Below are 18,604 nucleotides of genomic sequence, written 5' to 3'. Positions count from 1 at the left end.
TGACTGATCCACCACCAAACCGGTCATCCTGGAGGATGTTGCAGGCAGCAGAACGTTCTCCACGGCGTCTCCAGACTCTGTTATGTCTGTCACGTGCTCAGTGTGAACCTGCTTTCATCTGTGAAGAGCACAGGGCGCCAGTGGCGAATTTGCCAATCTTGGTGTTTTCTGGCAAATGCCAAACGTCCTGCACGGTGTTGGGCTGTAAGCACAACCCCCACCTGTGGACGTCGGGCCCTCATACCACCCTCATGGAGTCTGTTTCTGACCGTTTGAGCAGACACATGCACATTTGTGGCCTGCTGGAGGTCATTTTGCAGGGCTCTGGCAGTGCTCCTCCTGCTCTTCTTTGCACAAAGGCGGAGGTAGCGGTCCTGCTGCTGGGTTGTTGCCCTCCTACGGCCTCCTCCACCTCTCCTGATGTACTGGCCTGTCTCCTGGTAGCGCCTCCATGCTCTGGACACTACGCTGACAGACACAGCAAACCTTCTTGCCACAGCTCGCATTGATGTGCCATCCTGGATGAGCTGCACTACCTGAGCCACTTGTGTGGGTTGTAGACTCCGTCTCATGCTACCACTAGAGTGAAAGCACCGCCAGCATTCAAAAGTGACCAAAACATCAGCCAGGAAGCATAGGAACTGAGAAGTGGTCTGTGGTCACCACCTGCAGAACCACTCCTTTATTGGGGGTGTCTTGCTAATTGCCTATAATTTCCACCTGTTGTCTATTCCATTTGCACAACAGCATGTGAAATTTATTGTCAATCAGTGTTGCTTCCTAAGTGGACAGTTTGATTTCACAGAAATGTGATTGACTTGGAGTTACATTGTGTTGTTTAAGTGTTCCCTTAATTTTTTTGAGCAGTGTATTTATCTGTCTCCCTATCTCTCTCTATATATTTATCTGTCTCCCTATCTCTCTCTATATATTTATCTGTCTCCCTATCTCTCTCTATATATTTATCTGTCTCCCTATCTCTCTCTATATATTTATCTGTCTCCCTATCTCTCTCTATATATTTATCTGTCTCCCTATCTCTCTCTATATATTTATCTGTCTCCCTATCTCTCTATATATATTTATCTGTCTCCCTATCTCTCTATATATATTTATCTGTCTCCCTATCTCTCTCTATATATTTATCTGTCTCCCTATCTCTCTCTATATATTTATCTGTCTCCCTATCTCTCTCTATATATTTATCTGTCTCCCTATCTCTCTCTATATATTTATCTGTCTCCCTATCTCTCTCTATATATTTATCTGTCTCCCTATCTCTCTCTATATATTTCTCTGTCTTCCTATCTCTCTATATATATATATTTTTTTTCTGTCTTCTTTCTCTCTCTTGTTCTGAGGTCAGTCTAGTATTTACTGAGTGCACAGTGCGTAGCAGACATCTGATTGGACAAGACAGTGTTCCCTGAGTTTTGATTGGCTGAGAGGGACAGGTGTTCTGAGGGCAGTCACCAGGGTGGGAACTCCACACTCCATGGAGATGGAGGTGTAGAAGTGAGGTACAGTAATGGCAGTACAGGTGCCGTGCTTAACCATCTGAATGGGACGCACCGTCAGACCCAAACCGTTTCCAGCAGCAGTGCACCTGCATTGTAAATTCACATCTTTTATGTATTTTTCTTATCATTTCAATGGAACCCCCCCAAAAACCGTATTTTTTTGCACTTTAAACGTTAAGAGCAATGTTCAATTTGTTTTCCCTTTTCTGAGTGTGTCTGAGTGTGTGTTTGGATATATGTCTATGTTTCTAATGGACTGTATACGTCTCTGTCTGACTGTGTATGCCCTGTCTGACTGTGTATGCCCTGTCTGACTGTCTATGTCTCTGTCTGACTGTATGTCTCTGTCTGACTGTATGTCTCTGTCTGACTGTGTATGTCTCTGTCTGACTGTGTATGCCCTGTCTGACTGTGTATGCCCTGTCTGACTGTCTATGTCTCTGTCTGACTGTATGTCTCTGTCTGACTGTATGTCTCTGTCTGACTGTGTATGTCTCTGTCTGACTGTGTATGCCCTGTCTGACTGTCTATGTCTCTGTCTGACTGTATGTCTCTGTCTGACTGTATGTCTCTGTCTGACTGTGTATGTCTCTGTCTGACTGTGTATGTCTCTGTGTTTGTTTATGCGGGTGGTAAAATAGGACACTGTCACTGCGGGTAGCTAGCTGTTTGTCTGCATACATCTCTTCTTTAATGAGAGGCAACCCAATAGATATGACTTCAGGGGTGTAAAATGAGGAGAGCGTTTCTCTCATGAGGAAAACACAGAGGAGGGTTTTACTGTCATCTCATAGAATTCTCATGTTACACACCATGGGCTCTCCAGTGCAAATTGCATACTGTATATGCCTCTGAATCGCTTTCAGCATTCACACATACACACAGACAGTATGGGGTTGTTCCCCTGCAGTAGACTACAGTATCTCTCCACCATACTGTAGAGCGAGGTGGATCCCCTGTCTGTGTGTATCACTGTATATGTCTGCGGACACGGCTCCATTTGAATAATGGTTCATCTTCTCAGTGAGGTGTGTGTGTATCTGTTGATGTATCTTTCCAGCCCCCTGCCTGAATCTACACTACTGTTTGTACCTATGCAGCTCATTCTCCCATGCCTCCTAATAGCCCCTCGGAGGCCCCCAAGCCCATTTAAACACAGCTTTCACTGACAGGCCCAGGGCCCAGCCTCAATGCACTGCTACTCAATGTTACGCACTACCAGTTACAGGACAGACACACACACACACACACTCATACACACAAAGAGCCAAGCGTTTCCTACTCTAACAGATAGACAGAGAATACATGTTTGTATTAATATTTAAAGGTTTTGTACTGCCTACGCTTTCTCAGAAAATACATAATTGATGCGGGAGGGAGGTGATCTCCAGCCCCCCCCGTCCCGTCCCGTCCCTTCCGCCATGCTTCCCCACCCGGTGAATGGTGAGAGCAGGAAGCGCACCATGTTTCACCCCCCCACCTCCATTTCCCCCTGTCCCACTTTTCAGATTTATTGGGGTGATTTACAGTATATGGAGCAGATTCGGCTTTTCCGTGTTGAGCAGGTTGTTACACACTCCCCAGGTTTCCTCTATGTTGAGCAGGTTGTTACACACACCCCAGGTTTCCTCTATGTTGAGCAGGTTGTTACACACACCCCAGGTTTCCTCTATGTTGAGCAGGTTGTTACACACACCCCAGGTTTCCACTATGTTGAGCAGGTTGTTACACACACCCCAGGTTTCCTCTATGTTGAGCAGGTTGTTACACACACCCCAGGTTTCCTCTATGTTGAGCAGGTTGTTACACACACCCCAGGTTTCCTCTATGTTGAGCAGGTTGTTACACACACCCCAGGTTTCCTCTATGTTGAGCAGGTTGTTACTCACACCCCAGGTTTCCTCTATGTTGAGCAGGTTGTTACAAACACCCCAGGTTTCCTCTATGTTGAGCAGGTTGTTACACACACCCCAGGTTTCCTCTATGTTGAGCAGGTTGTTACACACACCCCAGGTTTCCTCTATGTTGAGCAGGTTGTTACACACACCCCAGGTTTCCTCTATGTTGAGCAGGTTGTTACACACACCCCAGGTTTCCTCTATGTTGAGCAGGTTGTTACACACACCCCAGGTTTCCTCTATGTTGAGCAGGTTGTTACGCACACCCCAGGTTTCCTCTATGTTGAGCAGGTTGTTACACACACCCCAGGTTTCCTCTATGTTGAGCAGGTTGTTACAAACACCCCAGGTTTCCTCTATGTTGAGCAGGTTGTTACTCACACCCCAGGTTTCCTCTATGTTGAGCAGGTTGTTACGCACACCCCAGGTTTCCTCTATGTTGAGCAGGTTGTTACACACACCCCAGGTTTCTTCTATGTTGAGCAGGTTGTTACTCACACCCCAGGTTTCGTCTATGTTGAGCAGGTTGTTACGCACACCCCAGGTTTCCTCTATGTTGAGCAGGTTGTTACAAACACCCCAGGTTTCCTCTATGTTGAGCAGGTTGTTACACACACCCCAGGTTTCCTCTATGTTGAGCAGGTTGTTACAAACACCCCAGGTTTCCTCTATGTTGAGCAGGTTGTTACGCACACCCCAGGTTTCCTCTATGTTGAGCAGGTTGTTACAAACACCCCAGGTTTCCTCTATGTTGAGCAGGTTGTTACGCACACCCCAGGTTTCCTCTATGTTGAGCAGGTTGTTACACACACCCCAGGTTTCCTCTATGTTGAGCAGGTTGTTACACACACCCCAGGTTTCCTCTATGTTGAGCAGGTTGTTACAAACACCCCAGGTTTCCTCTATGTTGAGCAGGTTGTTACGCACACCCCAGGTTTCCTCTATGTTGAGCAGGTTGTTACACACACCCCAGGTTTCCTCTATGTTGAGCAGGTTGTTACAAACACCCCAGGTTTCCTCTATGTTGAGCAGGTTGTTACGCACACCCCAGGTTTCCTCTATGTTGAGCAGGTTGTTACGCACACCCCAGGTTTCCTCTATGTTGAGCAGGTTGTTACACACACCCCAGGTTTCCTCTATGTTGAGCAGGTTGTTACACACACCCCAGGTTTCCTCTATGTTGAGCAGGTTGTTACACACACCCCAGGTTTCCACTATGTTGAGCAGGTTGTTACACACACCCCAGGTTTCCACTATGTTGAGCAGGTTGTTACGCACACCCCAGGTTTCCACTATGTTGAGCAGGTTGTTACGCACACCCCAGGTTTCCTCTATGTTGAGCAGGTTGTTACGCACAGTGTAGGCTAACTAGCAGACAGAGGGTTCTATATAGACCCGAACCCCAGAGCGTTTATTTAACCTCATCCCTGCTCTCTTTTTCTTCCTTTCTTGTGCCTCCTCTCTCTATCTTCCTATTCTCTCTCCATCATTTTGTTTCTCTGTCCCTTCTGCAGTATTATTAAAGACAGTAATGAGACGTTGTGTTCTGTGGCTACTGGAAGAAGCTTGTTTGTCTACATCTCCTTCCTCTCTGTAATGGGCTTTAAATGCTCTTATTTCTCTCATTCATCTCATCTCTCTCTGATTCTACTGCTGCTGTTGTTGCTGTGAAGAAGCAGCCAGACGATTAGCAGCTCAGTCATTAAGCACTCTCGTCTCCGTCTCATCCGGGTCCTCCTCCTCACATCATCTCCTCAGGCCTGTCCCTGGCTAAATTAAAACACTGCATCAGGAGCTTTGTTATCTATAAAAGACTCCTATTATCCTGTCGGAAAGTAGGAAGGCAGAGGAGGGGGAGGCGTGATGGGGGAATGTATTTGCTGTTTACCGTTGGGTGAAGGAGGTGGGGGATGTACGTACTATGCAATACACACACAGGGATGTCAGAACAATTGATTGCAGTCCCTTTTCACATGCTAATAAAGGTTGAGTGTTTTTATATAACCTGTGTGATTGTGTTGTTGGGTTATTTCTGTTGTCCATGTGTCATGCTAGGTTCTCCTTGACGTGGTTCTTAGCGGAAAGGAATATTATCTTGGGTAATCTATTGTGTAGGTTCACAACCCTGTTACACACATCAGTGATATGACTATGTAAGGGGATTTTATGGCCTTTACTCCTAAATAACTAGGTCTAGAGCTGAGCCTTTTGCTTCTTCTTGTATTTAATCATTGTCTTTCTATCTACTTCTCCCAGGGAGCAGCCCTCTGGACAGCCCCAGAAACTTCTCCCCAAACACGGCAGCACACTTCTCCTTCGTTCCAGCGCGCAGGTGAGCCTGGGGTCAAGGGGTTAACTCACTGGGATCACATGACTTAATGTGTCTGATCGTCTTATCTCTGTATATACAGTGGTTTGCTAGGGAGAAGGGATTATTACCTCGTTCTGTCATTTGAGCCATAATGCTGATTGACAGTCACCTGCACCCCACAGAAGAGACCGTTTCCCCAAGCCCAGTTAAGCTTTTTTCTTGAACTCCTCCCATGGCTAATACTCACAGCAGCTCCGTGCTCCTCTTTTTTAAATGATAATTGACAGGCTGGCTAATCAAACCCAGATCATCTGAAGGGTTGAAGCCTAGTTTAATATCCTCTTATCATTCGCAGGCTTTGAATAGGAGGTGTAATTACAGAACTAGATATAGAGAGCCTGAGAGGAGTTAAGCACAACTCCAGATGAAAAGGATTCTAATAAGTAAGTTTCATCAGTCCCTCTAGACAAGAAGACAGATATGCCATGTGCTAGTAAAATGAAATAACCTGTCTTCTGTATGGGAGATAGATAACACTTCTGCTTCTGCTCTGAATCAGTAGATCAGGTAGGACAGGGAGACAGGAAAATTAACCTGACGCAACAGTGCCACACAGTGGTGAAGTGTGATAAATCAGGATATCTGAAATGAAATGGTTCTGCGTTGCTCATCACAAAACCAGTGGGTTTGTAGAGCTAACACACTATCCTCTCTCCCACACAGTCACGGGCACAGGGCTGACAGGTAACCTTTGACCTTTCACCTCCACCTTCTACTCTATCCCATGTCCTCTGCCCTGCATGGACACACCAGGGCCCCAGAGAAGTTCTAGTAGCAGTGATGTTCTAGGATCTGTCCATATAATCGTATTCATTATGATCTAAAAGGCTAAACTGATCCTAGAGCAGCACTCCTCGGAGATGCTTTGTGGATACGGGCCCTGAAAAGGCTCCATGTCTTGTTGAGCAGAGCAGAGCAGTCCGTTTGTGTTGCTGTTTTTACAGTAAACGTGTCCGTGGATTTGTGATGCCCTAGAGTCCCTAAAGAAGTATGGTCATCCCAAGCCTGCATGGAACTACCCTTTAACTAGGACTGTAATGCAAAACAGCTTCATTTCACCTCATATTCATCTCCATGTTGTGGTCTTGTCCGTGTGTGTTGCTGGCTTGTGTCCGTGTGTGTGTTGCTGGCTTGTGTCCGTGTGTGTGTTGCTGGCTTGTGTCCGTGTGTGTGTTGCTGGCTTGTGTCCGTGTGTGTGTTGCTGGCTTGTGTCCGTGTGTGTTGCTGGCTTGTGTCCGTGTGTGTGTTGCTGGCTTGTGTCCGTGTGTGTGTTGCTGGCTTGTGTCTGTGTGTGTGTTGCTGGCTTGTGTCCGTGTGTGTTGCTGGCTTGTGTCTGTGTGTGTGTTGCTGGCTTGTGTCCGTGTGTGTGTTGCTGGCTTGTGTCTGTGTGTGTGTTGCTGGCTTGTGTCTGTGTGTGTTGCTGGCTTGTGTCCGTGTGTGTTGCTGGCTTGTGTCCGTGTGTGTGTTGCTGGCTTGTGTCCGTGTGTGTGTTGCTGGCTTGTGTCCGTGTGTGTGTTGCTGGCTTGTGTCCGTGTGTGTGTTGCTGGCTTGTGTCCGTGTGTGTGTTGCTGGCTTGTGTCTGTGTGTGTGTTGCTGGCTTGTGTCTGTGTGTGTGTTGCTGGCTTGTGTCCGTGTGTGTGTTGCTGGCTTGTGTCCGTGTGTGTGTTGCTGGCTTGTGTCTGTGTGTGTGTTGCTGGCTTGTGTCCGTGTGTGTGTTGCTGGCTTGTGTCCGTGTGTGTGTTGCTGGCTTGTGTCCGTGTGTGTGTTGCTGGCTTGTGTCTGTGTGTGTGTTGCTGGCTTGTGTCTGTGTGTGTGTTGCTGGCTTGTGTCTGTGTGTGTGTTGCTGGCTTGTGTCTGTGTGTGTGTTGCTGGCTTGTGTCTGTGTGTGTGTTGCTGGCTTGTGTCCGTGTGTGTGTTGCTGGCTTGTGTCCGTGTGTGTGTTGCTGGCTTGTGTCCGTGTGTGTGTTGCTGGCTTGTGTCTGTGTGTGTGTTGCTGGCTTGTGTCTGTGTGTGTGTTGCTGGCTTGTGTCCGTGTGTGTGTTGCTGGCTTGTGTCCGTGTGTGTGTTGCTGGCTTGTGTCTGTGTGTGTGTTGCTGGCTTGTGTCCGTGTGTGTGTTGCTGGCTTGTGTCCGTGTGTGTGTTGCTGGCTTGTGTCCGTGTGTGTGTTGCTGGCTTGTGTCTGTGTGTGTGTTGCTGGCTTGTGTCTGTGTGTGTGTTGCTGGCTTGTGTCCGTGTGTGTGTTGCTGGCTTGTGTCCGTGTGTGTGTTGCTGGCTTGTGTCTGTGTGTGTGTTGCTGGCTTGTGTCTGTGTGTGTGTTGCTGGCTTGTGTCCGTGTGTGTGTTGCTGGCTTGTGTCCGTGTGTGTGTTGCTGGCTTGTGTCCGTGTGTGTGTTGCTGGCTTGTGTCCGTGTGTGTGTTGCTGGCTTGTGTCCGTGTGTGTGTTGCTGGCTTGTGTCCGTGTGTGTGTTGCTGGCTTGTGTCTGTGTGTGTGTTGCTGGCTTGTGTCCGTGTGTGTGTTGCTGGCTTGTGTCCGTGTGTGTGTTGCTGGCTTGTGTCTGTGTGTGTGTTGCTGGCTTGTGTCCGTGTGTGTGTTGCTGGCTTGTGTCCGTGTGTGTGTTGCTGGCTTGTGTCCGTGTGTGTGTTGCTGGCTTGTGTCCGTGTGTGTTGCTGGCTTGTGTCCGTGTGTGTTGCTGGCTTGTGTCCGTGTGTGTTGCTGGCTTGTGTCCGTGTGTGTGTTGCTGGCTTGTGTCCGTGTGTGTTGCTGGCTTGTGTCCGTGTGTGTGTTGCTGGCTTGTGTCCGTGTGTGTGTTGCTGGCTTGTGTCCGTGTGTGTGTTGCTGGCTTGTGTCCGTGTGTGTGTTGCTGGCTTGTGTCTGTGTGTGTGTTGCTGGCTTGTGTCTGTGTGTGTGTTGCTGGCTTGTGTCCGTGTGTGTGTTGCTGGCTTGTGTCTGTGTGTGTGTTGCTGGCTTGTGTCCGTGTGTGTGTTGCTGGCTTGTGTCCGTGTGTGTTGCTGGCTTGTGTCCGTGTGTGTTGCTGGCTTGTGTCCGTGTGTGTGTTGCTGGCTTGTGTCCGTGTGTGTGTTGCTGGCTTGTGTCCGTGTGTGTGTTGCTGGCTTGTGTCCGTGTGTGTGTTGCTGGCTTGTGTCCGTGTGTGTTGCTGGCTTGTGTCCGTGTGTGTTGCTGGCTTGTGTCCGTGTGTGTTTGCTTGCATGTGTTTGCAGACTTTGTATATATTGTATTCTCCACATAGCTCATCCAAATATACCTACTACTGAACATACCATTTTCTGTCCAAATGATATACTGTCTGAACACACCACGTATTTATATTGTGGATTCTGACACATGCTCACTGTAATGTATCTACTGTGGGTTGTTATTTCCTGATTTCTTGCCGTGATGATTTTGTGTGTGTTTTTGTGTTGTATTTGCAAGACATTCTACTGTACTGTTGGAGCTGGTAACACAAGACATTCTACTGTACTGTTGGAGCTAGTAACACAAGACATTCTACTGTACTGTTGGAGCTAGTAACACAAGACATTCTACTGTACTGTTGGAGCTAGTAACACAAGACAGACATTCTACTGTACTGTTGGAGCTAGTAACACAAGACAGACATTCTACTGTACTGTTGGAGCTAGTAACACAAGACAGACATTCTACTGTACTGTTGGAGCTAGTAACACAAGACATTCTACTGTACTGTTGGAGCTAGTAACACAAGGCATTCTACTGTACTGTTGGAGCTAGTAACACAAGACATTCTACTGTACTGTTGGAGCTAGTAACACAAGGCATTCTACTGTACTGTTGGAGCTAGTAACACAAGACATTCTACTATGTTTGGTTGGTACCATGGCTCCATCAAGCCTTTCATAGTAAACCCAGAACTGACATTAACCCCTGCCATCCTCTCTGTTTCTCTCTTTCTCAGGACGGATGGCAGACGTTGGTCTCTGGCCTCACTTCCCTCCTCTGGATATGGCACTAACACACCCAGCTCCACTGTCTCAGTGAGTGAGTGTGTGTGTGTGTGTGTGTGTGTGTGTGTGTGTGTAGAATGTTTTTGTGTGTGTATCCAGAAGAATCTCACACCCCTCCTAGTACAGTACATATCTTCCCTCTGGTGCAGCCCAGTCTGACTGTTAGTCTGACTGTTAGTCTGACTGTTAGTCTGACTGTTAGTCTCACCGTTACTCATATTGTTAGTCTGACTGATGTCTGGCACACACAGCCTCTTCCTCATGTTGATGAGAAGCCTGAAGGCTTCCTGCTACTCACCAGCTCAGAGGAGCTCATATAACCTCATTATAGATTCAGGTTAAATTAGCTCTGAATATTTCTTATCCTACTCAAAGGAGCACCAATACCTACATCACCCCTAATGTACAGTCTAAATGTTTAACAGACAGTCATCCCCATTTAAAATTCTCCAAAGTTTGTTCATTCACAACGGCCCAGTAGAGAGCAGAGCACACTACCTTAGCCAGGAGTTAACATTAGCAGTTAGTCGCTGGGCTACTAGCTACCCGGCTCTTCTCCCCTTGTAATCCCTCCCTCCAACAGTTAGCCGCTACTAGCTACTCTGCTCTTCTGCTCATGTAATCCCTCCCTTAGCAGTTAGCTGCTACTAGTTACTTGGCTCTCCTGCTCCTGTAATCCCTCCCTTTAGCAGTTAGCCGCTACTATCTACTAGGCTCTTCTGCTCTTGTAATCCCTCCCTCCAGCAGTTAGCCGCTACTAGCTACTTGGCTCTTCTGCTCCTGTAATCCCTCCTTTTAGCAGTTAGCCGCTACTAGCTACTAGGCTCTTCTGCTCTTGTAATCCCTCCCTCCAGCAGTTAGCCGCTACTAGCTACTTGGCTCTTCTGCTCCTGTAATCCCTCCTTTTAGCAGTTAGCCGCTACTAGCTGCTCGGCTCTTCTGCTCTTGTAATCCCTCCCTCCAGCAGTTAGCCGCTACTAGCTACTTGGCTCTTCTGCTCCTGTAATCCCTCCCTTTAGCAGTTAGCCGCTACTAGGCTCTTCTGCTCTTGTAATCCCTCCCTCCAGCAGTTAGCCGCTACTAGGCTCTTCTGCTCTTGTAATCCCTCCCTCCAGCAGTTAGCCGCTACTAGGCTCTTCTGCCCTTGTAATCCCTCCCTCTCTGCTTCTCACAGTCATCCTGTTCATCCCAGGAAAAGCTGCACCAGCTGCCCTTCCAGCCCACGGCGGACGAGCTGCACTTCCTCACCAAGCACTTCAGCTCCGAGAGCATCACAGACGAGGATGAACGACACTCGCCCATGCGCCCCCGCTCACGCAGCCTCAGGTAGGACAGGACACCCAGAGACTCTAACGATCATGTACCCAGTACACGGCCCAGTGCCCACTCTATACCCCAAGCCTCCCTATCTGTACACGGCAGACCACAGACAGAACTCACCTGACTGTCTGACTGTCTGACTGTCTGGCTGGCTGGCTGGCTGGCTGGCTGGCTGACTGACTGACAGTAGGGCTGCCTGTGTAACTGCAGTAAACAGAAAGGTATTAAACCTAAAGGCCTATATTTAACTGATAGTCAAAAGGGTCATTGACATGTGGCTTGTGAGTGATTGGAGCTCGGAACACAAGCATTTCACTACACCCGCAATAACATCTGATAAATATATGTATGTGACCAATACAATTTGATTTGATTTGACCGTGATCTCTTCACTCTCACTTTTCTATCGACCCAGCCTACCTCAGTCTCCTCTGTCTCTACCCATCACGCCCGTTCCCTCTCTCTCTCTCTCTCTGTCTGTCTGTCTGTCTCTTTCAGTCTCTCCCTCTGTCACTCTCTCTGTTCTACAATTCTCTTTCTCTGTCTCTCCACCTCTTTCTCTTTCTCACACTCCATGTATCTCCCTCCCTGTCTCCCTTTCCTGTCTCTTTCTGTCTGCGTCTGTCAGTGTTTGGTCATTGCCAGAGGTTATCTATCTCAGTCAGTTTGTCTGTCTGTCACAGACTCTGCCTTCTGTGAGATCTGAGAGGTGCCAGTTCTGGTGTCATCTCAGCTGATGCCACCCTGTCCTGACATGACCTGCTGCTGCCAGTCTAAACCTTTCCTCTCCTTCCATCCTTCTGTGAGGATGAAGAACTCACACTCTCCTTCTATCTCACTCTATCCTCATGAATGGAGAACAGAAAGTGTCTCTTTTGGTATTATATAAGGGAAACACTTCATGAGGTTTGGTGTTAAGACTGCTATATGACACAGAGAGAGGCCTAGCCCCTCAACTCCTACATTCTATAGTAGGCTGGGACAATACCCGTATCTTGATCATCTTTAGTATCATGGCAAGGAAACAAAACACAGAACAAAACAAACATTATGTTGTCATCCAGAGTCACATTTATTTATTTTCCAAACTATAGCACACAATATGTTACATACAGCAGGTTTTTAAAGGACCAAAGCATTTAGTCTGCTTCGTGTTTTCATTTTTGCCATGGAAAAAATATTTGGATACTGGTATGGTCACAGCCCTAGATGGGCTGTATCTCTCTCTGAATGTACTCAGTATTGGATACTGGTATGGTCACAGCCCTAGATGGGCTGTATCTCTCTCTGAATGTACTCAGTATTGGATACCGGTATGGTCACAGCCCTAGATGGGCTGTATCTCTCTCTGAATGTACTCAGTATTGGATACTGGTATGGTCACAGCCCTAGATGGGCTGTATCTCTCTCTGAATGTACTCAGTATTGGATACTGGTATGGTCACAGCCCTAGATAAGCTGTATCTCTCTCTGAATGTACTCAGTATTGGATACTGGTATGGTCACAGCCCTAGATAAGCTGTATCTCTCTCTGAATGTACTCAGTATTGGATACTGGTATGGTCACAGCCCTAGATAAGCTGTATCTCTCTCTGAATGTACTCAGTATTGGATACTGGTATGGTCACAGCCCTAGATAGGCTGTATCTCTCTCTGAATGTACTCAGTATTGGATACCGGTATGGTCACAGCCCTAGATGGGCTGTATCTCTCTCTGAATGTACTCAGTATTGGATACTGGTATGGTCACAGCCCTAGATGGGCTGTATCTCTCTCTGAATGTACTCAGTATTGGATACTGGTATGGTCACAGCCCTAGATAAGCTGCATCTCTCTCTGAATGTACTCAGTATTGGATACTGGTATGGTCACAGCCCTAGATAAGCTGTATCTCTCTCTGAATGTACTCAGTATTGGATACTGGTATGGTCACAGCCCTAGATAGGCTGTATCTCTCTCTGAATGTACTCAGTATTGGATACTGGTATGGTCACAGCCCTAGATAAGCTGTATCTCTCTCTGAATGTACTCAGTATTGGATACTGGTATGGTCACAGCCCTAGATAGGCTGTATCTCTCTCTGAATGTACTCGGTATTGGATACCGCGGTGTATGGTCACACCCCTAGATAAGCTGTATCTCTCTCTGAATGTACTCAGTATTGGATACCGGTATGGTCACAGCCCTAGATGGGCTGTATCTCTCTCTGAATGTACTCAGTATTGGATACTGGTATGGTCACAGCCCTAGATAAGCTGTATCTCTCTCTGAATGTACTCAGTATTGGCCTTCCTCAGTGTTGTCCCCAAGCACGTGGAGTAGCCAGACACGCTCACCTGGGCTGGGTGGGTCGTTAAGACATTTTTACCGAACAAACTCCATTTTGGTGGCCTCTGGTACATTCTAATACTAGATTGTATTTTCAACCAGCAACTATCAGGAAACAACACCATTTTTTTTGGGGGGGGGGGAATCATACTTTTACAGTGTTAGTTACAGCAGCTGTTGTACAATATCATATAAAACTGCTGACATCCACAGGCTTCAAGCTTTCTTTTAAGAGGCATTTTCTCAGCTTTCTGCAATACAGTTGTGATATAAGAATGAAGCCAGTATTTAACATGGGCTTTGCTACACAGAAAGCAGCAGTTGATTACTCCATTGTCAACACTTTGATTTAATCAGTAGACCTTCATCAATATCTTTGATATAGCTAGCATATACAGTACCAGTCAAATGTTTGGTCACCTACTCATTCAAGGGCTTTTCTTTATTTTTACTATTTTCTAATAGTGAAGACATCAAAACTATGAAATAACACATATGGATTCATTTAGTAACCAAAAAAGTGTTAAACAAATCAAAATATATTTTATATTTGAGATTCTCTGTGGTCCAACTCATCCCAAACCATCTCAATTGGGTTGAGGTTGGGTGATTGTGGAGGTCAGGTCATCTGATGCAGCACTCCATCACTCTCCTTATTGGTCAAATAGCCCTTACACAGCCTGGTGTGTTGGGTCATTGTCCTGTTGAAAAACAAATGCTGGTTAAGTGTGCCTTGAATCCTAAATAAATCACTGACAGTGTCACCAGCAAAGCACCATCACACCTCCTCCTCCATGCTTCACAGTGGGAACCACACATGCAGAGATCATCCGTTCACCTACTCTGCGTCTCACAAAGACACAGCGGTTGGAACCAAAAATCTCAAATTTGGACTTTCCAGCGGTCTAATGTCCATTGCTTGTGTTTTTTGGCCCAAGCAAGTCTCTTCTTCTCATTAGTGTCCTTTAGTAGTGGTTTCTTTGCAGCAATTCGACCATGAAGGCCTGATTCACGCAGTCTCCTCTGAACAGTTGATGTTGAGATGTGTCTGTTACTTGAACTCTGTGAAGCATTTATTTGGGCTGCAAGTTCTGAGGCTGGTAACTCTAATGAACATATCGTCTGCAGCAGATGTCACTCTGGGTCTTCCTTCCCTGTGGCGGTCCTCAGGAGAGCCAGTTTCATCATAGCGCTTGATGGTATTTGCAACTGCACTTGAATACATTTTCCAGATTGACTGACCTTCGTGTCTTAAAGTAATGATGGACTGTCGTTTCTCTTTGCTTATTTGAGCTGTTCTTGACATAATATCGACTTGGTCTTTTACCACCTCTACCTTGTCACAACACAACTGATATGCTTAAACGCATTAAGAAGGAAATAAATTCCACAAATTATCTTTTAACAAGGCACACCTGTTAATTGAAATGCATTCCAGGTGACTACTTCATGATGCTGGTTGAGAGAATGCCAAGAGTGTGCAAAGCTGTCATCAATGCAAAGGGTGGCTGCTTTGAAGAATCTCAAATATAAAATATATTTTGATTTGTTTAACACTTTTTTGGTTACTACATGATTCCATATGTGTTATTTCATAGTTTTGATGTCTTCACTATTATTCTACAATGTAACATTAAAGAAAAACCCTGGAATGAGTATGTGCATCCAAACTTTTGATTGGTACTGTATATCAATATCTTTGAAAATACCATATAGGTATCATTAGCTTTTAAAACAATTCAATCTGTTTTCTTTTATCCTATTTTGGACCAGTGAGGCTCTCTCTCCACTAGCCTGCTTATTGTTCCTGCTGTGAGGAGGATTCACCATCTTCATCGAATGTTTTCATCATTTATCTGCAGATGATCATCAAATAGCCTAACAGTTTGCAAATTAGGAAGCCAAATGAAAGCTCTCTTACCAATGCAATTCAGTAAGCTACTGACGAGTCACTCACTTTAACGTGTCTCGCAAGTCCTGATGGACTTCATATTGAAAATAGAAACCAGATATTTTGTTTACTTGTCCCGATGCGATACACTGGACATATAACTACGTTGTATGATTTATGAATGGGAAGGATACGTGAGATCGACTTTATTCAGTCAGTTCAACACCTTTTATAAACTAGTCAAGCTTGCTGTTCGTCAATGAAAGCACACTAAATATCATCCATGGCTGCATATGAAGCACACTAAATATCCTCCATGGCTGCATATGAAGCACACTAAATATCCTCCATGGCTGCATATGAAACACACTAAATATCCTTCATGGCTGCATATGAAGCACACTAAATATCCTCCATGGCTGCGTATGAAACACACTAAATATCCTCCATGGCTGCGTATGAAACACACTAAATATCCTTCATGGCTGCATATGAAGCACACTAAATATCCTCCATGGCTGCGTATGAAGCACACTAAATATCCTCCATGGCTGCGTATGAAACACACTAAATATCCTCCATGGCTGCGTATGAAACACACTAAATATCCTTCATGGCTGCATATGAAGCACACTAAATATCCTCCATGGCTGTGTATGAAACACACCAGGGTCCAATGCTAACTTTTTTTCTCACTGGCCCCAACCAGTTGAGCAAAAATCTACTGGCACAAACAGAATTTCTACTGGCCCGGACATGGTGTAGTTCTTAAGTGGATTGGGGTGATGCAGGGCCTATAGGTTGGCATGCTTCCTCTCTATATTCAGATATTAATAGGTTACATTTGGTTATTATGATATGTATTAAAATCTGCGTAATATAATTTAGGTATCCAAGTCATATATTCTTTAGAATTGCATTGTATTAATTGCATTCATTTTTGTTTCTGAAGTAGGTCATTTTGAGATTTGAAAATAGGACGCTGCCCCTTTAAGACAAACGTTCCAAAAGAGATATCGGGGTGTTTTTCTATATGTATACTACCGTGAATCGTAATAATCAAAATGACCTAAAACTAATGTTTTGCAAAGTAGATGTACATTTTTCGTGGATAGCTAGCTACCAATTCTTCGTGACTAGCTACTAGCCAGTTAGCCCTATTGATTTACAATGGACTTACCCATTCCAGCCAGGACAATGGCAATAGAGACAAAACAATATATACGCAAAGCAAATGCTTTACTTCATAACTATCAGCTAGCTATATGTGAATCGTAATAATGTAGCTAACCAGATAGGTCATTTTTGCCTATTAAACTGACTAATGTTATGCAAGGTAGATGTACATTCTTTGTGGGTAGTTGGCTAATTATTATGTGTGGCTATCTGGCTAACTAACAGTAGTAGTTAGCCCTATTGACTTACTATGGGCTTGCGACCTGCGCAAACTACAGTCGGTATTGTAGGCAGGTAAACATGCCAAAATTAACACGGCATGTATTTATTAACGTATCAAGATAAAATATTGCATTCAGGCAACATATGAGATGTGAATATGCAACATTTCATTCCAAAGTCGGAGTGTATTTTCTCTCGCTTCAGCTCAATTTATGTCCGCCATTGATTTCAATACATTTTAGTAACCTTTTTACGTGGTTGCGACATATTTCTGTGCATACTTTCTGTTGAAGCTTGCATCGATGCATGCTTCAAAATATGTACAAACGGCATACACGTTTGAGAAGTGCCTTCCTCCTGATTTGGACTCATACTCCGACCCTCTAATTTGCGTGCTCAGAGCCCGGTGGTATGCATTTTGAGAAACACCCATCGACACGGCTTCAGTAATAAGCTAGTCAAGAGGAATGCCCTGTGTCTTTTTGTATCTTTCTTTGTGTAGACTACCAACAGTAGCCAGCATATTGCTAGTCTGTTCACTATTAGTTTACTTTTGTAATTCACTTTCCCTAAAAGAAACTAGCTCAGTGAATAGATTGAAGGCAGGTAAATGTTGAACTGGAATGTAAAAATGCACTGGCCCAACACATGCTTTTACTGGCCATCGTTAATGTCAGATCCTGCATGTGAAAGAAAATAAAGGAATGTGCCAGAAAACAATTGGCTGAGTGGATTACATAATCCACTCATTATATGGTATGTATTATGTGCAAATTCACTCACATTATATTGGACCTGCAAATTCATGCTCTCTTCCTCCTTGTAAAGAAATTAGAATGCAACCACATTCTAGCGGGAGAGGGCTTTGGATACTTTTTTTTTGTGTGTAGTGAATTGAAAAGTAGCCTAGTTAATTTAAGTGGAAAAAAGTACCTGGCTTGAAAATTAGTCTGTATCGGCTGTATTGCCGACAGCCGGCGCTAGTGGAAAACACTGCCTGCCTTTCAGGCCAGCTAGCAGAATTAGATCTATGAATATTAGATGAGCTAGCAAGGTGTGAGAAAGAAGATCATTACCAGCCCTTTACAAATGTCTCTCTCTGCTGTATGACTGTACTGTATAATCATCTGAGGAGAGGGAGAGATAGAGAATGAGAGAGAGAGATGGGAAGAGAGGGGGTGAATGGTAGGGGAGAGATAGAGAATGAGAGAGAGAGAGGGGGTGAATGGTAGGGGAGAGATAGAGGCTTTAGAGGAGAGCGGGATGAAGGGGTGGGCTTGAATAAGGGTGATTGCTATGGTAAGGGAGAGAAAGGGTGCTGGAAAGTGAAGGAAGCAGATGAGGTGAGGGAGAGCGAGTGAAAGAGAGAGAGTGCGCGTGCACTGGAGGGAGTGAGAAAGAAAATGAAAAGATGAGTCTCAGACCAGCTAATTATGATTAGAGAAATAAAGAAGGAAGCAATCATATGCTAATTTCATGGCCTTATTATCTGCCATACTGAAAGTGATGACAGCTGTGGTTCTTCTCCTGTCCTGCCTCTCTCTCTCTCACCCCTCACTCATTCTTCAGGAGTTGTAGAAATGAGCTCAACATGTTCATCCATCGTAGGTTTGTCATATCCAGCTGTGGGTCCTGTTATAATGAACAGCACAGAGCCATATGGCCTCACAGACACACACACAGAGACAGACACACAGACCCTTCATTTTGCGTGTACCCCTATTGAATCTACAGTATTATCCATATTATTATAGTCTCATCCAATGGGGCTCTGAGGCATTTACGTCACCCCCCCCCCCCCTCCTCCTCACACACACCTTCCTGCCTCTCACACAGACAGCCCCCCCTCCTTTTCTCTGTCACGCTCAATTAGGTTCTTCATTTCCCCAGTTGCC

The 18,604-nt window shown here is 45.5% G+C and overlaps 1 protein-coding gene across 5 annotated transcripts in view; it reads left to right on the top strand.

The window, feature by feature from the left end:
* mast2 (microtubule associated serine/threonine kinase 2) overlaps positions 1–18,604 on the top strand; it is a 297,943-nt gene that overhangs the window by 250,650 nt on the left and 28,689 nt on the right. For 4 of the 5 annotated variants that reach the window (XM_071346357.1, XM_071346355.1, XM_071346360.1 and 1 more), the window contains 4 exons: positions 5,675–5,750; positions 6,453–6,473; positions 9,724–9,802; positions 10,947–11,098. In XM_071346357.1, the coding sequence (XP_071202458.1) occupies positions 5,675–5,750; positions 6,453–6,473; positions 9,724–9,802; positions 10,947–11,098 (328 nt within the window). The remainder of the gene's footprint in view (positions 1–5,674; positions 5,751–6,452; positions 6,474–9,723; positions 9,803–10,946; positions 11,099–18,604) is intronic. The other variant, XM_071346358.1, reaches the window with a different exon arrangement.

This window comes from Salvelinus alpinus, chromosome 16 (genome assembly GCF_045679555.1).
Source record: "Salvelinus alpinus chromosome 16, SLU_Salpinus.1, whole genome shotgun sequence".
NCBI lineage: Eukaryota > Metazoa > Chordata > Actinopteri > Salmoniformes > Salmonidae > Salvelinus > Salvelinus alpinus.
The sequence above is the reverse complement of the archived record's forward strand: the minus strand, read 5'-3'. Positions and strand labels throughout refer to the sequence as shown.